The sequence below is a fragment of the Triticum aestivum genome, chromosome 5D (assembly GCF_018294505.1).
Source record: "Triticum aestivum cultivar Chinese Spring chromosome 5D, IWGSC CS RefSeq v2.1, whole genome shotgun sequence".
In the NCBI taxonomy this organism is placed as follows: domain Eukaryota; kingdom Viridiplantae; phylum Streptophyta; class Magnoliopsida; order Poales; family Poaceae; genus Triticum; species Triticum aestivum.
This window is the reverse complement of record NC_057808.1, coordinates 219,011,743-219,032,639: the sequence shown is the minus strand read 5'-3', so window position 1 is coordinate 219,032,639 and position 20,897 is coordinate 219,011,743. Positions and strand designations below refer to the sequence as shown.

At 44.1% G+C, this 20,897-nt stretch overlaps 1 protein-coding gene across 1 annotated transcript; it reads right to left on the bottom strand.

Annotated features, from left to right (window-relative positions):
- Window positions 1–2,828: 2,828 nt before the first annotated feature.
- On the bottom strand, window positions 2,829–4,241 carry LOC123124556 (uncharacterized). Its single transcript, XM_044545144.1, has one exon. It carries the CDS (start codon window positions 3,943–3,945, stop codon window positions 3,229–3,231), a length of 717 nt encoding a protein of 238 aa, XP_044401079.1. The 5' UTR covers window positions 3,946–4,241; the 3' UTR covers window positions 2,829–3,228.
- Window positions 4,242–20,897: the final 16,656 nt, after the last annotated feature.

The window sequence follows — 20,897 nt, the reverse complement described above, 5'->3', positions numbered from 1 at the left end:
CAGATCTAATACCATAAGTGCATCAGCGTCGTTGTACAATTCCAACAAGCCCAAGAAAGTCAAATTTCGAGTCCATATGAAGAAATAATGACCGTTTTACCAGAGAGTCTAGAGCACAAGATGGCCAAGGAAGTCTAGGAACTAATGGGGACCAAACCTCAAAATTTTGACTTATTAGATGGGATTCTTTGTAGATTTCGTCCCCATTAGTTCCTAGACTTCCTTGGCCATCAATCTTAGAACTAGTCCATAACTAACCATGACAACTGGTCAAGTGTAGCTACGACTCTCCAAAAGAAATAAAATTAGCTCCCCCCTTTAGTCTGAATCCTGAATCCTTTTCTAGACTAATCTTTCTACCTGATATAAATCTTGATCCGCTTTACGAAGTGAAGAAATTTAGTACACTTAGATGATCAACTAGAAATTATCTTGATCTTTCATGTTGTGACCTAAAATTGATTCTGTCTTGAAATATACCAATTTAGGTGAAACAGAAATCTGTTCGAAATAAAGTCCTAATAGCACAGTTTTCTTCAAAACTTGCAGACTCTTTAGAATTGAGTAGAATTCTATTACTTTGCTAATGGCACCGATCCTCCTCAGAATTTGCTACTAAGCACTAATGAGACAGATCCAGCTGAATATGAGAAATCTTCCGAATTAACAAGTTGCATGGTGGATGTTGTTGGGTGTCTTTCTATTCTCCTAGCTCCAGTCAGCTTACCCTTTTGTTTTGCTTGGTTTGGAATAACCGTTTGGAGCTATGCTCGTAAGTGGTACTTTTTCCCCTGGTTTCAAGGTCTCTCGCTGCGGTTCGCCCGTGGTTTTGCTAGTTCTTTTGGCCTTTTGGATTTCTTTCTTTCTCGCCATACTAGTTTCTTGGATTTTTCTATTTTTATTTATTTTATATCCATTTTTCTTCGTTTCTTTCTCGGTTTTAACTTGTTTTATCGTTTTTTTCATCGGTTTTCTTCGTTTCTTCCTCTGTTTCACTGCATTTTTTTCTTTTCTTTGTTCTTTCTTTGGTATTCTTTGTTTCTTTCTTGGTTTTCACTGGTTTTTTTCTTTCCTTTCTTTTTCTCTTTGGTTTTCTTTGTTTTTTTTCTCGATTTCACTGGGTTTTCCTTTTCTTGTCTTTGGTTTTGTTTGTTTCTTTCTCTTTTTCATCCTCTTTCTTTCTTTTCGTCTCAGTTTTCTATCTCCATTCTTTGTTGCATTGGTTTCTTCAGTTTTTCATTTCCTTTGTTTTCTTTTTTTCTTTTTATTGGTTTTCTTCGCTTTTCTTTCCTTTTTTGTTGAGTTTCTTCAGTTTATGATTTTTCAACACATCAAAATTGTGTTTTCAGTGCACATTCAACACTTTCCATAAACATCAGAAACTTTTTTATGTGAACATTTATTATTTTGAAATACACTATTAATATTTTTTTAAATTTGCATTTTATTCTACTTTTTCCATACACATTATAGACTTTTAATATGTATCTAATACATTTTTCTAACACGTTTAATATTTTTATATACAAGATTTAACATTTTTGTCCATAGTGAACTTTTTTTTCAAATGCTTGATCAATATTTTTCAAATACAAGATTAATAGTTTTTGAATATATGTCAACATTTTTCTATGCACATTTAACATTTTTAAAATACTAGATTAACATTTTATGAATACATGGTGAAAAACATTTCTCTACATATTTAATGTTTTTTAAATACTCATTTAACATTTTTTTACTCTTGATTATTATTTTTTAATACATGATCAACCTTTTTCACACACATAATATATTATTTGTATACATGAGAGACATTTTCTCTACATTTAAGATTTTTTCAAATACTTGGTTATTTTTTTCAAATATTTTATGCAAAGTTTTTTTGTAATATATTTATTTAGAATATTTAAAAGTATAAACAAAAGTTAAAAAAAGAAGAAGCAAAAATTGAAACAAAAAACAGGAGAAAACCCCGAGCAACTCTGGGTTGGCCCATTCGTGAGGTCCTTCAGGTGAGAGCTCACTCTGTCTCGCGTGATGCGAGACATAGTCGTGTCCGGTACTTTAGCCCCCTTGTGATGATTATGGCCTCTTCCGTTTCCCTTTCTCAGATTTATAGATTGTTTCTCTTGTTCTTTTTTGAAGGAAGCTTTGTTTCTCTGTTTTGTTTTTTAAGCCATCTAGCCATTTCAATTATGGAATGAAATTGCATCATTTAAAATTGACAAAAGGATAGGGGGTTTGTCGACCCAAGTACGACTCTCAGAAAGTAAATTAACATATCGAGTTGGCTTCCCATGGATAGAATTCAAATCTTCATCGAAACCACTAGCTGTTACTACCTCCACCCTGGTTTATTGGTTCCCTTTGTAATTTATGCTAAAATTTTATCAAAGATTTAACTGACAAAATGTTGGTGCATGTCAACAAAAATTATATTGCTGATTTTGTATTTGGACATTGTTCTTAATGATATAATTTTTGATGACATGCATGAACATTTTATTAGTTAAATTTATCGTTAAAATTAAGCACTGATTATAATGAGGACCAATAAACCAGGATGGAGATAGTATATGACAGTCATGGTATAGTTAACCCCTTACCTCCGACTGATAGGATTTCTTTGCCAAGATACCATCATCCTTGAAACATGTTTCGTTCAGCTTTATATATAAAGCCTAAACAGCTGAACTGATACAAAGTGATGAGAAAATATATAATTAAACAGCCACACATCTTCGGGATAGCGTAGACGAAGCTGAAATTTGTATCATCTGCCAATCTATGTCACATACTCCCTCCGTTTCATAATGTAGTGCCTATAGATTTTTTGAGAAGTCAAACTTTGTAAACTTTGACCAAGTTTGTAGAGAAAAATATTTATATCTACAAAAGCAAAAATATATAATGTGAAACTACATCTTACAATGAATCTAGTGATATATGTTTCATACTCTAGATGTAAAAAAAATTCTCCACAAACTTGGTCAAAGTTTGTGAGATTTGACTTTTCAAAAAATCTATAGGCACTACATTATGAAACGGAGGGAGTATCTCTGAGTCCTAATTTTATTATCTACATGGTACCTCAAACTCAATCCTCATCTTACACGCTTTTTTCTGGCAAATCTACACAAAGCATAGAAACAACCAACAGAAAGCCACGAACCAGACTGTCATCTACTACAAGTCTTCGAGTAGTATTCACCAGCCCTACACGCGCTACAACGGCCCAGATCTCGCCAAGCGTCCATCCTCTTCCGTCCCGGCCGCCCAATCCGCCACGCGCCTACCAGATGCGAACCGCCTCATCCCTGCCAGCGCCGGCGCCGGCGCGGGCGGCGCTGCCTGATCCGTGCTTACCTCCTTCGCCTCCATCTTACGCTCCACATAGGCCAGAGGCAGCCTGGGAGGCGGAGACCAGTCGACGCTCTCCACGGCGCTCTTCCTCGAGCGGCTGCGACGGATCGGGAAACCGAACCAGGGGCAGCAGCCGCCATTCATCTTCTCCGGGGAGATCAGCTCCCGGCGGCGGTCGCGCTCTCGTCCCGATAGAACCTTCCCCATGCAGGACACCTTGGGCGATCCCGGCTCCGGCACCGCCGGCTTCGGGTTGCGCCCGCCGCCGCCGGTCTTGGCATTCTTTGGGAACATCGCAGGTGGGCGGTGCCGCCGGGCACACCCCTGGCCGAGGTTTCCGGAGATCCCGATGATGGGCGCCGCCGTAGGCTTCAGGTTGCCCGAGAACCGCTGCGCCGCGCCGTTGCCGGCCTTGTGGCCGGGGTAGTTCTTGTCGATGAAGCATTTAGGGTTGGTGTTCTCCTTGAGGGAATCGTCGCGGTCGTAGACGCCTGTGACGTCCAACCAGGCGACGTCTTCTCCGGTGCAGACGCGGGTGGATCCGGGCTGGTTGTCGGCAAGGTCGCGTGCGGCGGCCATGGGGAGAGGGTGGAGAGGCGCGATGGTGTGCCGGGGCGGGGAAGGCTGGAATATCGTTTCTCCTCGGCGGCCCGTGGCGTGTGCGGCTTGGTTTAGAGGAGTTTGTGCTGTTGGGCTGTTGTGATCGCGAGGAGCGTATGTGTCATTTTCTCCGTTTCTTTGCCTTCGGTTGTTCAACCCCAATTTTCGTGCGAGGAAAGTTAGAGGAGTTTGTCATTTTCAAATTATTCTCAATCATGGCATAAATAAGTTCATTACCCTCGTTCCATACGAGGACGAGGTTGTAAACGACGACAGAACTCCGAAGCGATTATAATATTACTATAGGTGTTGTAGATATTTTTCTTTGCGGGTGATATTTTATTTTAAGATTATTATATGGAAGCATCTGTTGGTAACTTGGTATTGGCGCCGAACAACCTTGAGATCGACGACGGTCATCAGGCTCACAAAATCAATCTCGAAACACAAAATCAATCTCGAAACAGGCTTTGGCCAAGTAAATCGCATAAAACCACCACTTTAAAGATTATATTTACGAAAAACACTACAATGGAAAGGGCAGCTAGCATCCAAATTTCCTCTCCTCTTCTCTCTCGCGACCGCGCCGCCCCCGCGGGCGGCCGGCCGCGCCCAGCCCTCTCCCCCGCGCGCCTCTCCCTCCCCCTTCCTCTCTGCCGCCGTCGTCGGCGCCCGCTGCGGGCCTGGCCCGGGCGACGCTGGTGGCGGCGGCCCTCTGGCTTTCCCCCTCTCGGGTGTCCACCGGCGCGGGACGGGGCGACCCCGGGCGGTGCTTCTAGGCGGCGGCGGTCCAGCGCGGCGGCGGGGGCTCCCGACGCGAGCGGGGGCGGACTTCTGGACGGCGGCGTCGCCATTGGCGGCGGGGTGACGCGGCGGCGCGGCCTGGCGGCGCCTGCTCGGCCCAGATCTGGGCCTGGGCGGGCCGGCGGCGGGGCGGGTCTGCTTCGTGGCTTTAGGGAGGCGGGGGAGAGACGATGAGCGGCAGGGTGCTGGCGGCGCCATCGCCGGCTTGCTGCAGTGTGGCGGCGGGGCATAGCGGGCCCGTTTCGGGCCTGGCCGGGCCAGGGGTGGCCTGGCATGCCCTGCTGCCGCGTCCGGATGGCTACCGCGGCGGTGCCGGAGGTTCTGGCCTCCCGCACGACGGCGGTGGAGGTGGTTCCCTCCCGTTCAGCTTCGGTGCTGCTTCTCCCTCCGTGGGGCGCTTCTCCCCGATCCTCTTGGCCTCGTGTTGGTGTTCGCAGTGAGGCGGCGTGGGTGACGGCGCAACCGCGATGGCGCATGGTGGTGGGCGACGGTCTGGCTGGTCAGCTCCGGTCCGTGGGGCGGTGGGGATTGGAGTACGGGAAAAATCCTTGCCGGTCTTCCGCCCCGATGCGGTGACACTTGCGGGTGCCACCATTCCTTCCTGGAGGGTGTCGGTGATATCCATCCCCCTCCTCCCTCCGCGTGTCGGGGAAACCCTAGGACATGTCCGGGCAGCAGCGTCGTCGGCGTCGCTTTCCTTCTTGGAGGTGCTGTTTTGTACGCGGTGGTCCAGAGCCTCGGGTTGTAGTGGTTTGTGTCTGGTGGGCGTAGCGGTGGCGGGTCATCCGCGCTTTGTCGAGCTGCCGTTGTTGGCATTTGCTTCTTCTTCTTTTTCTTTTGGGCTTGTTGTGCTGTTCGCCCCTGCGATCCTGTATCGGTGTTGGTTGTTTTGGAATACAAAGCGGGGGAAACCCTTTTTCGGTAAAAGCACTACGATACATTTTCTTTGCAGAAAACACTATGTCTTGTGATTTTTTTTTAAAAACCACTAATCAGTGGATTTGGCTCGGTTAAGCACGCTTATGACAGTTGGGGCCCCATTTTGCCTACGTGGTGTAACATTTCATGTCAGGTCAATTTTAATCTAATTGTACAAACTAGTCCATAAATTTTACATAGACACCCCTAAATCAAAAAAAGGAAAAAAAATGCAATCAGACGACGTGCATCCTCGTCATTGGTTGGGTTTGGGTGGTCAACGTAGCCTACGCTAGGCGCCTCCTCGCGCAGGAGGCCAAATCGGGGCATCGGCGGCATCCCTCGCCGGATCCGACAGCCGGTGGTGGGCGCCTCCTCGCGCTGGAGGCCAAGCGGGGCGGCGGCGCGGCATACCTAACCGGATCCAGTAGCTGGCGCTGGGCGTCTCTTCACGTTGGAGGCCAAATCGGGACGGCGACGTGACATCCCTCACAGGATCCGGCGAGGTGGCGGCGCCGGGGGCAAATCAGGGCGACAACGCGGCATCCTCGCCGGAGGTGGTGGCGCCTGGAGCGCGTGCGCGCATCGCTGTAGGGAGCTCATGTGGTGGTGCGTGGCCGCATGTGGTTCATCGAGGGCACCACCACCATGGTGGAGTGGCGCGGGGAGTGCTGGGGCTGGCTCGAGGTGGGCCCTTACGCGCCTGGTCTCAAGGTCGGCACGACATGCACAATCGAGCGACGGCAGCGGCAGGCGCGTGGTGGTGACCGGCGCCATCGACTCCGAGGAACGCTGCGGCCGGCACACGTTGTGGGTGTTCGACTGCAAGTCCAGGAACTAGACCGTGTGCCCTCCCCCGCAGTTCGCCGGCTTCGTCTGCTCCGGCGAGCTACTACTTGCGGCGGCGTGTAGGATGAGGAGCTCCTCTCCTCCGGCGGCTGTGGGAGCGAGGCTGACGAAGTCTGGGGAAGGGCCTGGGAGGCACGGGGAAAGAATGTCGGTGGTGTTTTTGCTTTTCGACACATCTAACGCTATCTTTGGCAAAACGTTATGCCACGTTAGCGAAAAAGGGGCCCCAACCGTCATAAGCATGCTCAACCGAGCCAAATCCGTTGATTAGTGTTTTTTGCAACAAAAAAAAAATCCTAAGACATGACGTTTTCTGTAAAGAAAATGTATCACAATGTTTTTCGCAAACCTAACCTTGAGAGTAGTAGTTTTATGCAATTTACTCGCTTTGGCCTGTTTTTTATAAGTACTCGTCTTTCGGATGTATCCTCGCTCGCGAGTGCCCTCAGTGCCGCCATGGCGCATGCGTCGAGTGATATCGTCTTGAAACGCGATGAACCGATGAATTGTAGATTCATGGTGAATATCTACGAGCGGTAAACTGCTGCACGTATGCAGGTTTGCATTATTTGCGTCGGTCGGCACAAGAACAAATTCGAGTAGACTTCTCAAGCCCGTTCTTACTGTTTTACCAGACCTTGGACGGTCCACCGTGGTTGATGGTGCTCGGGATGCTGATATTTTTGGAACGGGTCCGGATCTTTCTCCCGAACTTCCACGAATTACTGTTGGGGAAGCCCGAGCACCTTTCGACATGTCTTCTGATGCTATACAATTTACATCTTTTAGCAAGCCCATGGGACATGTATCCTGTGTCGCTGACTGTTTCCAAGGTAGAAGAGTTGGCATTTCTTATGCTCACATCTATTTTATTATGACCAATATCCTTTATAAAAAAAAGGAGATCATGTCGTCATCTAAGGGGTAATGAGTAATATCCTTCAATTTGGCTCGTGTTGTTTGTGGCTGATATGTTTGTGACGAAACCTTTTGCTCCATGGATCCAGCTTTCCTTGTCCGTCATCTTAAACATAAGTTCAAGTGTGACACTATGCATGAGCATTTCATCCCACCAGTTAAAGGTACTCGGCTAGCATCTTCAAACCGTGGGCTCCAATTCTCAAGATCCCCATGTCAAAGCACAACCTCTAGATCTGCCATTCCGCCGAAAAAGATCCAACACAGGTTTCGGTTTTGACTATTACATTGATGGCACCGGTCCTTCTATTCTCCGTAGAAGAGCAAACTGGTTGCCCCGAATCAAGCAAGAAATTCCGACTTACCTCCAACAGAGGCTTACGAATCATATCAAGCAAGACTGCAAGGGGAAGGCCAAGCTATTCTCAGGAGTTAACGAAGCAGTTAACTATGGTAGACTCCACTACTACAAACTGTATACTACTGACCCCTCATCACAGACTGGCCTTAACCAAGCGTCAATTATAAGGGTCAACACTGGCCCGCCATGAAATGTGCATCATTGGTGTTTTCGTCATTGACCGACCAATTGGTAGACACCTCATCACTGAGCGGCCACTCTTATGGGGGTCACTGATGAATTGTCACCGGTCAAAGATGACTAGATGAGGCTCATCACTGACCGGTCGTTTCATATGGGGGGGTCACTTTGATGACACATCATCACTGACCGGCCAATCTTAATTTTTTTAGGGGTACCGGCCAATCTTAGTGACCAATCACTGTTGATTCATACCACTTGAAGAATTTTTCTACCCAGCCCACAACACGTAAAACTAGCTAACCACTCACGTCCAAGTCCCCTGTCCTCTTCCTCTTGTGGCAGCCACTGCGCCCGCGCCCGCGTCACCATCTTCCCATGCGCTCACTTGTCTCCTCCGTCGCCTGATGGCCTGCAAGTGCACATGGTTTAGTTGTAGCCTTTTTGAAGTAAGAGTATTGATCCCACAGGGAGCACATGAATCAGACTTTTGCCTATTGTAGTGAATTATGTATTTTTATGCTTGCAGATAATTGTAGACTTAAAGCAAAGTAAGGGCGAAAATAAATTTTGATCGAGTGGTGGAACAAACTTTGGAGTAAATAACATAAAAGTAAATAAAGAACAATATATAGCTAGAGTGACTGATGGAACAATAGAGGAGTAAGGCGTTCCAGGGAGTACGAAATCCCAATTGGTATGTTTCTAGCGCACCTATGCATGTGCATAGTATGGGACGAATACTTAAGCCAGTGTTGACGATTATGCTGGGCGGCGCCGGGTACGGAACACGTTCTACTGGAAGTAGACTTCGTGCCACGCACGCCACCATCACACTCTCCCCAATAGGGTTACTGAAGGAAATATGCCCTAGAGACAATAATAAAGTTGTTATTTTATATTTCCTTATATCATGATAAATGTTTATTATTCATGCTAGAATTGTATTAACTGGAAACTTGATACATGTGTGAATACATAGACAAAACATAGTGTCCCTAGTAAGCCTCTACTAGACTAGCTCGTTAATCAAAGATGGTTAAGTTTCCTAACCATAGACATGTGTTGTCATTTGATGAACGGGATCACATCATTAGGAGAATGATGTGATGGACATGACCCATCCATTAGCTTAGCATATTGATCGTTCAGTTTTATTGCTATAGCTTTCTTCATGTCATATGCATAATTCCTTTGACTATGAGATTATGCAACTCCCGGATACCGGAGGAATACCTTTTGTCCTACCCTCCCGTGGCAGCGGGGTCCTATTGGAAACTAAGGGATATTAAGGCCTCCTTTTAATAGAGTACCGGACCAAAGCATTAGCACTTAGTGAATACATGAACTCCTCAAACTACGGTCATCATCGGGAGTGGTCCCGACTATTGTCACTCCGGGGTTGCCAGATCATAGCACGTAGTAGGTGACTATTGACTTGCAAGATAGGATCAAGAACACAAATATATTCATGAAAACATAATAGGTCCAGATCTGAAATCATGGCACTCGGGCCCTAGTGACAAGCATTAAGCATAGCAAAGTCATAGAAACATCAATCTTAGAACATAGTGGATACTAGGGATCAAACCCTAACAAAACTAACTCGATTACATGGTAAATCTCATCCAACCCATCACAGTCCAGCAAGCCTACGATGGGATTACTCACACACGGCGGTGAGCATCATGAAATTAGTGATGGAGGATGGTTGATGATGACGATGGCGACAGATTCCCCTCTCCGGAGCCCCGAATGGACTCCAGATCTGCCCTCCCGAGGAAGAACAGGGCTTGGCGGCGGCTCTGTATCGTAAAACGTGATGAATCCTTCTCTCTGATTTTTTTCTCCCCGAACGTGAATATATGGAGTTGGAGTTGAGGTCGGTGGGGGTCCAGGGGGCCCACAAGGTCGGGAGGTGCGCCCCAGGGGGGTGGGCATGCCTCCACCCTTGTGGACAGGGTGTGGGGCCCCTTCACTTGATTCTTTCGCCAATATTTTATATTAATTCCAAAATTTATCTCCGTGAAGTTTCAGGTCATTCCGAGAACTTTTTATTCTGCACCAAAAATAACACCATGGCAATTCTGCTGAAAACAGCGTCAGTCCGGGTTAGTTACATTCAAATCATGCAAGTTAGAGTCCAAAACAAGGGCAAAAGAGTTTGGAAAAGTAGATACGACGGAGACATATCAACTCCCACAAGCTTAACCGATTGCTTGTCCTCAAGCAATTCTGTTGACAAACTTAAAGTGATAAAGAATTTTTTTTACAAACTCTGTTTGATCTTGTTGTTGTAAATATGTAAAGCCAGCATTCAAATTTTCAGCAAAGATTATGAACTAACCATATCCACAATAACATTTAGGTTTCACATTTACTCATATCAATAGCATAATCAACTAGCGAGCAATAATAATGAATCTTGGATGACAACACTTTTTCAAAAAAATCATGATATGATATAACAAGATGGTATCTCCCTAGTCCTTTCTGAGACTGCAAAACATGAATAAAGAGCACCCATGAAGATCAAGGACTGACTAGACATTGTAATCATGGTAAAAGAGATCCAGTCATACTCAATATAAATTAATAACAATGCATACAAATGATGGTGGTGCTCTCTAACTGGTGCTTTTTATAAGAGGATGATGACTCAACAATAAAATTAATAGATAGGCCCTTCGTAGAGGGAAGCAGGGATTTGCATAGGTGCCAGAGCTCGAGTTTTGAAATAGAGATAAATAATATTTTGAGTGGTATGCTTTCATTGTCAACATAAAAACCAAGAGATCTTGGTATCTTCCATGCTACATACATTATAGGCGGTTCCCAAACAGAATGGTAAAGTTTATACTCCGCCACCACCAACAAGCACACTCCACGGCTGGTCCGAAACAACGGGTACCGTCAAACTAACAACAGTTTCAGGGGAGTTTTGTTTGCAATTATTTTGATTTGATTTGAGCATGGGATTGGGCATCCCGGTTACCAGCCATTTTCTCGTGAATGATGAGCGGAGTCCACTCATCGTGAGAATAACCCACCTAGCATGGAAGATATTGACAACCCTAGTTGGTACATGAGCGATTCGAGCATACAAAATAGATTATCATTTGAAGGTTTAGGGTTTGGCACTTGCAAATTTACTTGGGACAGCAGGTAAATACCGCATATAGGAAGGTATGGTGGACTCATATGGAACAACTTTGGGTTTATGGAAGTGGATGCACAAGCAGTATTCTCGCTTAGTACAAGTGAAGGCTAGAAAAAAGATTGGGAAGCGACCAACTAGAGAGCAACAACAGTCATAAACATGCATTGAGAGTAACCAACATTGAGTGCAAGCATGAGTAGGATATAAATCACCATGAACATAAATATCGTAGAGGCTATGTTGATTTTGTTTCAACTACATGCGTGAACATGTGCCAAGTCAAGCCACTCGAATCATTCAAAGGAGGATACCATCCTATCATACTATATCACAACCATTTTAATTTCCATGTTGGCACGCAAGGTAAACCATTATAAACTCCTAGCTAATTAAGCATGGCATGAGTAACTATAATCTCTAATTGTCATTGCAAACATGCTTCATTCATAATAGGCTGAATCAGGAACGATGAACTAATCATATTTACAAAAACAAGATAGGTCGAGTTCATACCAGCTTTTCCTCATCTCAATCATTTCATCATATATCGTCATTATTGCCTTTCACTTGCACGACCGAACGGTGTGGATAATAATAATAGTGCACGTGCATTGGACTAAGCTGGAATCTGCAAACATTTATTCAGAGGAGAAGACAAGGTAATATGGGCTCTTTATTAGATCAACAATAATGCAAATGAGAGCCACTCAACATTTTCATCGTGGTCTTCACCTCTCGACCCCCAAAGAAAAGGAAAGAAATTTCAAAGAAACACACTGGAATATTTTTGGAGTTTCTCCTTATCTGAAGAAAGTAAAACAAGAACGAGAAAAACTATTTGCACGGGAAAGCTCCCAACAAACACGAGAAATATTTATGGGTTTTCTTTTAATACTACAACTAAGCAAGCAAAGAAAGTAAACTAACTACAACTAATTTTTTTGGTTTTTCTTAAAGTTATTCAAACACACAAGAAGAAAGCGGAAAAAGGAAATAAACTAGCATGGATAATACAATGAAAGAGTATGAACACCGACAACTGAAATGAGTGTGTGAACATGAATGTAATGTCGGAGAGAAATACGTACTCCCCCAAACTTAGGCTTTTGGCCTAAGTTGGTCTACGCCCATGGATCAAAGTAGCCCTCTCTGGTGTACTGAGGAGGATCCCGGGGGTTCCACTGGTTAGCGAGCTCCTGTGGATTCCACTGATAAATAGACTCCTGATATGGATCAGGTGATGGCTCTGGCTCAGGAGGTGGAGATCGTGTCCCCTCCCAGTATGCATGAATGTTCGTGGGCAAAACAAAGTACCTGCCTGAATGAATATCGAACAAAATAGGCGCATGCAAGGTAATAATCTAAAAAGTATTCTTGCTAAATATCAAGTTATAAATGAGTCTCTTTTCCTCATCATGGCAAATAAACTTATGTGCTACCATGCTGTCATAATCTAAATATATAGCGGGTAGCAATTTCTCCTCTCTTTCGTAATGCCAAATGGGTATCTCAAAGTGTTTGGAAAGGCGGGAGGCGAAGATACCTCCAAAAATAGGACTCTTTGTACGGTTTATACTCAACCGTTTAGCAACCATAGCGCCCAAACTGAAAGTTCTATCACGAAGCAAAGCATGGCGCAAAATGCAAGGTCTGGAGCACTACGGCGTCCACTCTCCCCTTGACCAATTAAACATCTCCCACCAAATAATGAGTAATAGCGCATGATAACCCACAAGTATAGGGGATCGCAACAGTTTTCAAGGGTAGAGTATTCAACCCAAATTTATAGATTCGACACAAGGGGAGCCAAAGAATATTTGAAGGTATTAGCGGCTGAGTTGTCAATTCAACCACACCTGGAGATTAACTATCTGCAGCAAGTAATCAGTAGAAAAGTAGTATGATAGTTTTGATAGTAGTAACAGCAACAACGGTAACAGTAACAGTGATAGAAATATTGTGTAGCAAGTGTAATAGTGATGATAGTAGTAGTAACTTAGCAGAAACAATATAAGATAAATTATAGGCATTGGATCGATGACTTGTTGGATGATATTCATCATGAGACAGTTATAACCTAGGGGGATACGACACTAGCTCCAGTTCGTCAATATAATGTAGGCATGTATTCCGTAAATAGTCATACGTGCTTATGGAAAGAACTTGCATGACATCTTTTGTCCTACCCTCCCGTGGCAGCGGGGTCCATATTGGAAACTAAGGGATATTAAGGCCTCCTTTTAATAGAGAACCGGAACAAAGCATTAACACATAGTGAATACTTGAACTCCTCAAACTACGGTCATCACCGGAAGTTGTCCCTACTATTGTCTCTCCGGAGTTGCCGGATCATAACACGTAGTAGGTGACTATAACTTGCAAGATCGGATCTAAAACATAAATATAATGATGATAACATGAACGGTTCAGATTTGAATTCATGGCACCCGGGCCCAAAGTGACAAGCATTAAGCATAGCAAAGTCATAGCAACATCAATCTAAGAACATAGTGGATACTAGGGATCAAGCCCTAACAAAACTAACTCGATTACATGATGAATCTCATCCAACTCCTCACCGACCAGCGAGCCTATGAAGGAATTACTCACTCCCGGTGCGGAGCATCATGGAATTGGCGATGGAGAAGGGTTGGTGATGATGAAGAACGAAGATCCCCCTCTCCGGAGCCCCAAATGGACTCCAGATCTGGCCTCCTGATGAAGAACAAGAGGTGACGGCGGCTCCGTCTCGTGGATCGCGATAATTCTTTCTCCCTCATTATTTTTTCTAGAAATATAGGATTTTATAGCATCGGTTTCAAGGTCGGGCCACCAGGTGGGGACAACCCACCTGGGCGCGCCAGGAGAGGGGGGCGTGCCCTGGTGGGTTGTGCCCACCCAGGTGCCCCTCTCTGGCAGGTCTTGGCTCCAGAAATTCTCTTTTATTGTATAAAAAATCCTTGCAATGTTTCATTCCATTCCATGAACTTTTATTTCTGCACAAAAACAACACCATGGTAGTTCTGCTGAAAACAACGTCAGTCCGGGGTTAGTTCATTCAAATCATGCAAATTAGAGTCCAAAACAAGAGGAAAAGCGTTAGGAAAAGTAGATACGTTGGAGACGTATCAACTCCCCCAAGCTTAAACCTTTTCTTGTCCTCAAGCAATTCAGTTGATAAACTGAAAGTGAAAAAGAAAGCTTTTACGAACTTTTTTGCTCTTGTTTGCATAAATAAGCTTAAACAACACCCAGGTTTTTAGCCAACATTATATCTAACCATGCCGACAATAACTCTTAAAGATTATGTTAACTCATATCAATGACATAATCAACTAGCGAGCAATAATAAGATATCTCAAACAGCAACACGTTGTCAAAACAACCATGATATAATATGACAATAGTGGTATCTCGCTAGCCCTTTCTGAGACCACAAAACATAAATGCAGAGCACCTCTAAAGTTCAAGCAGCGACTAAACATTGTAATTCATGGTAGAAAAGATCCAGTCATGATGCACCCAACATTAGCTACACATAATGCATAAACCATGACAGATGTGCTCTCAGGTTCTAACGCTTGTTTTAGAAGGTGATGACACAACATAAAAGTAAATAGATAGTCCCTTCGCGGAGGGAAGCAGTGATTTGCAGAGGTGCCAGAGATCAAGTTTTAAAACAGAGATAAATGATATTTTGAGACATGCACCCTTCTCATTTACTTCACGACCATCAGTTATCAATATCTTCCATACTAAACACGCTAGTGGCGGTTCCCAAGCGATAAAAGTAAAGGTTTTGACTCCATTGGGAGTTTTTGCTTGATTATTTGAGAGATTAACTTTGTTTCATGTTTGAAGTTTGGGACTGGGCATCCCTATTACCGCCCTTTTCTCGTGCGATGGCGAGTGAATAAACACTCGACCTGAGAATAACCCGCTTAGCATGGAAGATATCGACCACCTCTTGTCGTTCCATGAATCCAGACACACAAAAAGGATAATTTTAAGAAGTTTTTACAGGTGGCACACGCAAATTTACTTAGGACGGCAGGGGAATACCATATATAGGTAGGTATGGTGGACTCATCTGGAATAACTGCGGGTTCAAGGTTTTTGATGTACAAGCAGAGTTCCCACTTAGTACATGCGAAGGCTAGCAAATAGATTGAGAAGCGGCCAGCTAGAGAGCAACAACGATCATAACCATGCATTATGCATAAGTAACATTGGACACTAGCATGAGTAGGATATGAACACCATGAACATAAATATCATAGAGGCTATGTTGGTTTTGATTCAACTACATGCATGAACATGTGCCAAGTCAAGCCACTTGAACATTCAGAGGAGGATACCGTATCATCATACTACAGCACAATCATTTTAATGCAATGTTGATATACAAGATAAATCATTATCCACTTCCAGCTACTTATGCATGGCATGAGAAACTATAATCTCTAATTGTCATTGCAAACATGTTTAATCATAATGGGCTGAATCATGGATACTAGGTTAAACATATTTACACAAACAGAACAAGTCGAGTTCATACCAGTTTCTCTCTGACACGGCCAGTTCATCGAATATCGTCATTATTGCCTTTTACTTGCACGACCGAACGTTAACAAAATGATAATAGTGCAAGAGTGTCGTGGACTAAGCTGGAATGTGCAAACATGTTATTCAACAGGAGAAGACAAGGTAAAATGGGCTCTTTATTAGATTAACATTTATTCATATGAGAGCCACTAAATATTTTCATCGTGGTCTTCTCCTCGGTACAACTCGAATAAAAAGAAAAGAAATTCAGAGAAACACACTGAAATATTTTTGGAGTTTTTGGTTTTCTTGAACAAGCAAATAAAAGGGAAAAGCAAAAACGAGAAAAACTATTTACACGAGAAAGCTCCCAACAGGCAAAAGAAAAACAAGGATATCTTTTTGGATTTTCTTTTTTTAGTATTACTACTAAGCATGCATAGAAAGTAAACTACTACAACTAATTTTTTTGGTTTTTCTAAAGTTTTTCAAACACACAAGAAGAAAGCAAGAAAATAAATTTTAACATGGATGATACAATGAAAAAGTGTGAACACCGACAACTGGAATGAAATGTGTGAACATGAATGTAATGTCGGTGAGAAACACGTACTCCCCCAAGCTTAGGCTTTTGGCCTAGCTTGGTAGTCGATCAGTAGCCTGGATGGTAGTAGGGATCCTGAGGAGCAGGCATCCACTCATCCCACTGCTGAGGCTCCTCCTCTGCCTTTGCAGCAGCCTGAGCGTTCCGGTAGGCGATGATGTCCGCAGGCATAATCCTATATCCGCCCCTGGCAACAGAATTAAACAAAGCAGGTGCAGGCAAAGGAATAATATCATGAGTTTTAATGCTAAAAACCAGGTTATAGGGAATAGGAATGCCAGGGGAGTTGTTATCAGTGAAATGGTGGTGATCCATGGCTGCGCGGTCTAGGTAAACCTTGGTCAGAGGGTAATCATGAGGCGTATCTCAACATTGAAGTGAGCCGCCAAACGAGTAGCAAAAATCCCACCATGTATTTCACCCTTGGATTTATTAAGATGGAGGCGACGAGCCACAATAGCTCCCAAGCTATGAGTGTTGTCGCCCCCTAGTGCCCGTCGCGCACCTACTTTCTTTCTAGCAAGCAGACACTCAGCAACAAATAGGGCAAAATAATGTACGATAGGAAAGTGTATGCTAGTGGCAGTAGTAGCTGGCACTCCTCTCTCATCTCCCACTGTCAAAGTGCGATTAAAATCATCAAACCCAGCCGGCCTAGGCTCAACTAAGCTCCCATCAGAAGGGATCATGCATATGTCACAAAATTCAGTAAGTGGTATCTAATGGTTTTCAGCATATAAATCAAAGCTCACTTCAGGAGGATTATTTCTAGGTAGGAAAGTAAAACTCTGAACAAAGATATTTGTGAGGATTTGATGCTGTTCACACTTATCTGCGATTAAGTCGGTGAGGCCGACATTAGCAGCATATTGTGTGAAATCCTAAAGGATCCCAGCCTCTTCCATGAATTGGGTGTGCGGCCATTCGCACAGCCGCACCTCCGCCAACCTCCGAGGATGGAGATCATTATCAGATGACTCCCCAATAACACCCTTAGAGTTCTTCTTGGAGCCAAACTTCCTAAAGATATTCATGTCTGCGTACAATTTTCTAAAAATTATTGGGTGACAAAAATTTGTCAACAAAACTTTATTAAATTGGTAGCAACTACTCCTAGGGATACATAGAGGCCATAGACCGCATTCAAACTACTTATAACTCTAAGAATTCAACATGCAAGCTCATCTACAGTAGCACCAAGAGTAGCTAATTATTAAAAATATAAACCACTAAAATAAAAACTAATTGGACAAATGGTGGAGTCACATACCAAGCAACAATCCCCCGAAACAGTTTCGGAAACGGAGCTTCGAGCAAAGAGATCAAAATCCGCGGGTTTGAGAGAAAGAACACGAGAGAGAGAGAGCAATGGATTTTTTTCTGGAGATAAGTGATGATGTGGGATGAAGAGATAAGTGAGGGGCCCACGTGGGGACCACAACCCACCAGGGCGCGCCCAGGTGGGTTGTGACCACCTGGTGCACCTCCCTCTGATATTATTTGCACCAGTAATTCAGAAATATTCAGAAAAAATCGTATTAATTTTTCAGAGCATTCTGAGAACTTTTATTTTTGGGTCTTTTTTTATTGCACGGGAAATTCAGAAAACAGACAAAACATGGCATTTTATTTATTTAACTAGTAACTTTATGGGCCTAATGGGCCAAGAGGGGGACAGACCAGCCCCTAAGGGGCTGGTGCGCCCCCATATAGGCCGCAATAGGAGGAGAAGGAAAGTGGGGAAGAGAGAAGGAAGGGGAGGGAGTCGGCCTCCCCCTTCCTTCCCTCCTCCGTCTTCCTTCCTTCCCCCTCCAGAACATTTGGAAGGGGGAGGCCGAATTGGGGAGGCGCCCAAGTAGGATTCCTCCTACTTGGGGCGCTCCCTTGGCTGCCTCTCCTCCCCTCCAACCTATATATATATATGTGGGGGGGGGAGCACCGCTAGAACACACACGAACCATTGTTAGCCGTGTGCGGCGCCCCCTCCATAGTTGACGCCTCCGGTCATATTCACGTAGTGCTTAGGCGAAGCCCTACACGGATCACTTCACCATCACCGTCACCATGCCATCGTGCTGACGGAACTCTCCCTCGACACTTTGCTGGATCAAGTGTTTGAGGGATGTCATCGAGCTGAACATATGAGAGGTGTCGTACGTTCGGTGCTTGATCGGTCGGAACGAGAAGAAGTTTGACTACATCAACCGTGTTAACAAAACGCTTCCGCTTTCGATCTACGAGGGTACGTGAACACACTCTCCCCCTCTCGTTGCTATGCATCTCCTAGATCGATCTTGCGTGAGCGTAGGATTTTTTTAAATTGCAAGCTATGTTTCCCAACAGTGGCATCCAAGCCAGGTCTATGTGTAGATGATATGCACGAGTAGAACACAAAGAGTTGTGGGTGGTGATCGTGATACTGCTTACCACCAATGTCTTATTTTGATTCAACGGTATTGTTGGATGAAGCGGCCCAAACCAACCTTACATGATAACGTTCATGAGGTCGGTTCGACCGACAGACATGCAACTAGTTTTGCATAAAGGTGGCTGGCGGGTGTTTGTTTCTCGAACTTTAGTTGAGTCGAATTTGACTGCGGCCGATCCTTGTTGAAGGTCAAAACATCAAACTTGATAAATCACCGTTGTGGTTTTGATGCGTAGGTAAGAATGGTTCTTGCTAGAAGCCCGTAGCAACCACGTAAAACTTGCAACAACAAAGTAGAGGACGTCTAACTTGTTTTTACAGGGCATGTTGTGATGTGATATGGTCAATACATGATGTGATATACGTTATTGTATGAGATGATCATGTTTTGTAAAAGTTATCGGCAACTTGCAGGAGCCTTATGGTTGTCGCTTTATTGTATGAAATGCCATGTAATTGCTTTACTTTATCACTATGCATTAGCGATAGTTGTAGAAGCAATAGTTGGCGAGACGACCACGACGCTACAATAGAAGCAAGGTGTCAAGCCGGTGACGATGGAGATCATGACGGTGCTTTGGAGATGGAGATCAAAAGCACAAGATGATGATGGCCATATCATGTCACATATTTTGATTGCATGTGATGTTTATCTTTTATGCATCTTATTTTGCTTAGTACGGCGGTAGCATTATAAGATGATCCCTTAACAAAATTTCAAGCTATAAGTGTTCTCCCTGAGTATGCACCGTTGCGACAGTTCATCGTGCTGAGACACCACGTGATGATCGGGTGTGATAGGCTCTACGTTCACATACAACGGGTGCAAGACAGTTTTGCACATGCGGAATACTCGGGTTAAACTTGACGAGCCTAGCATGTACAAACATGGCCTCGGAACACTAGAGACCGAAAGGTCGAACGTGAATCAAATAGTAGATATGATCAACATAGAGATGTTCACCATTGATGACTACTCCATCTCACTAGATGATCGGACATGGTTTAGTTGATTTGGATCACGTATCATTTAGATGACTTGAGGGATGTCAATCTAAGTGGGAGTTCCTAAGTAATATGATTAATTGAACTTAATTTATCATGAACTTAGTCCTGGTAGTTTTTGCATATCTATGTTGTAGATCAATGGCCTGTGCTACCGTTCCCTTGAATTTTAATGTGTTCCTAGAGAAAGCTAAGTCGAAAGATGATGGTAGCAACTACACGGACTGGGTCCGTAACTTGAGAATTATCCTCATTGCTGCACAGAAGAATTATGTCCTTGATGCACCGCTAGGTGAAAGGCCTACTGCAGGAGCAGATGCTAATGTTATGAACGTCTGGCAAGCTCGATCTGATGACTACTCGATAGTTCAGTGTGTCATGCTTTACGGCTTAGAATCAGGACTTCAAGGACGTTTTGAACATCATGAACCATATGAGATGCTCCAAGAATTAAAGTTAGTATTTCAAGCAAATGCCCGAGTTGAGAGATATGAAGTCTCCAACAAGTTCTATAGCTGCAAGATGGAGGAGAACAGTTATGTCAGTGAACACATACTCAGAATGTCTGGATACCATAATCACTTGACTCAGCTGGGAGTTAATCGTCCAGATGATAGTGTTATTGACAGAGTTCTCTAATCACTGCCACCAAGCTACAAAGGCTTCGTGATGAACTATAATATGCAAGGGATGGATAAGACAATTCCCGAGCTCTTCGCAATGCTTAAAGTTGCGGAGGTAGAAATCAAGAAGGAGCATCAAGTGTTGATGGTTAACAAGACCACTAGTTTCAAGAAAAAGGGTAAAGGAAAGAAGGGGAACTTCAAGTGGAATGGCAAGCAAGTTGCCACTCCCGGAAAGAAGCCCAAGTCTGCACCTAAGCCTGGAACTGAGTGCTTCTACTACAAAAGGATTGGTCACTGGAAGTGGAACTGCGCCAAGTATTTGGTGGATAAGAAGGATGGCAAAGTGAACAAAGATATATTTGATATACATGTTATTGATGTGTACCTTACTAATGCTCGTAGTAGTGCCTGGGTATTTGATACCGGTTCGGTTGCTCATATTTGTAACTCAAAACAGGGGCTACGGATTAAACGAAGATTGGCTAAGGACGAGGTGAGGATGCACGCCGGGAATAGTTCTAAGGTCGATGTGA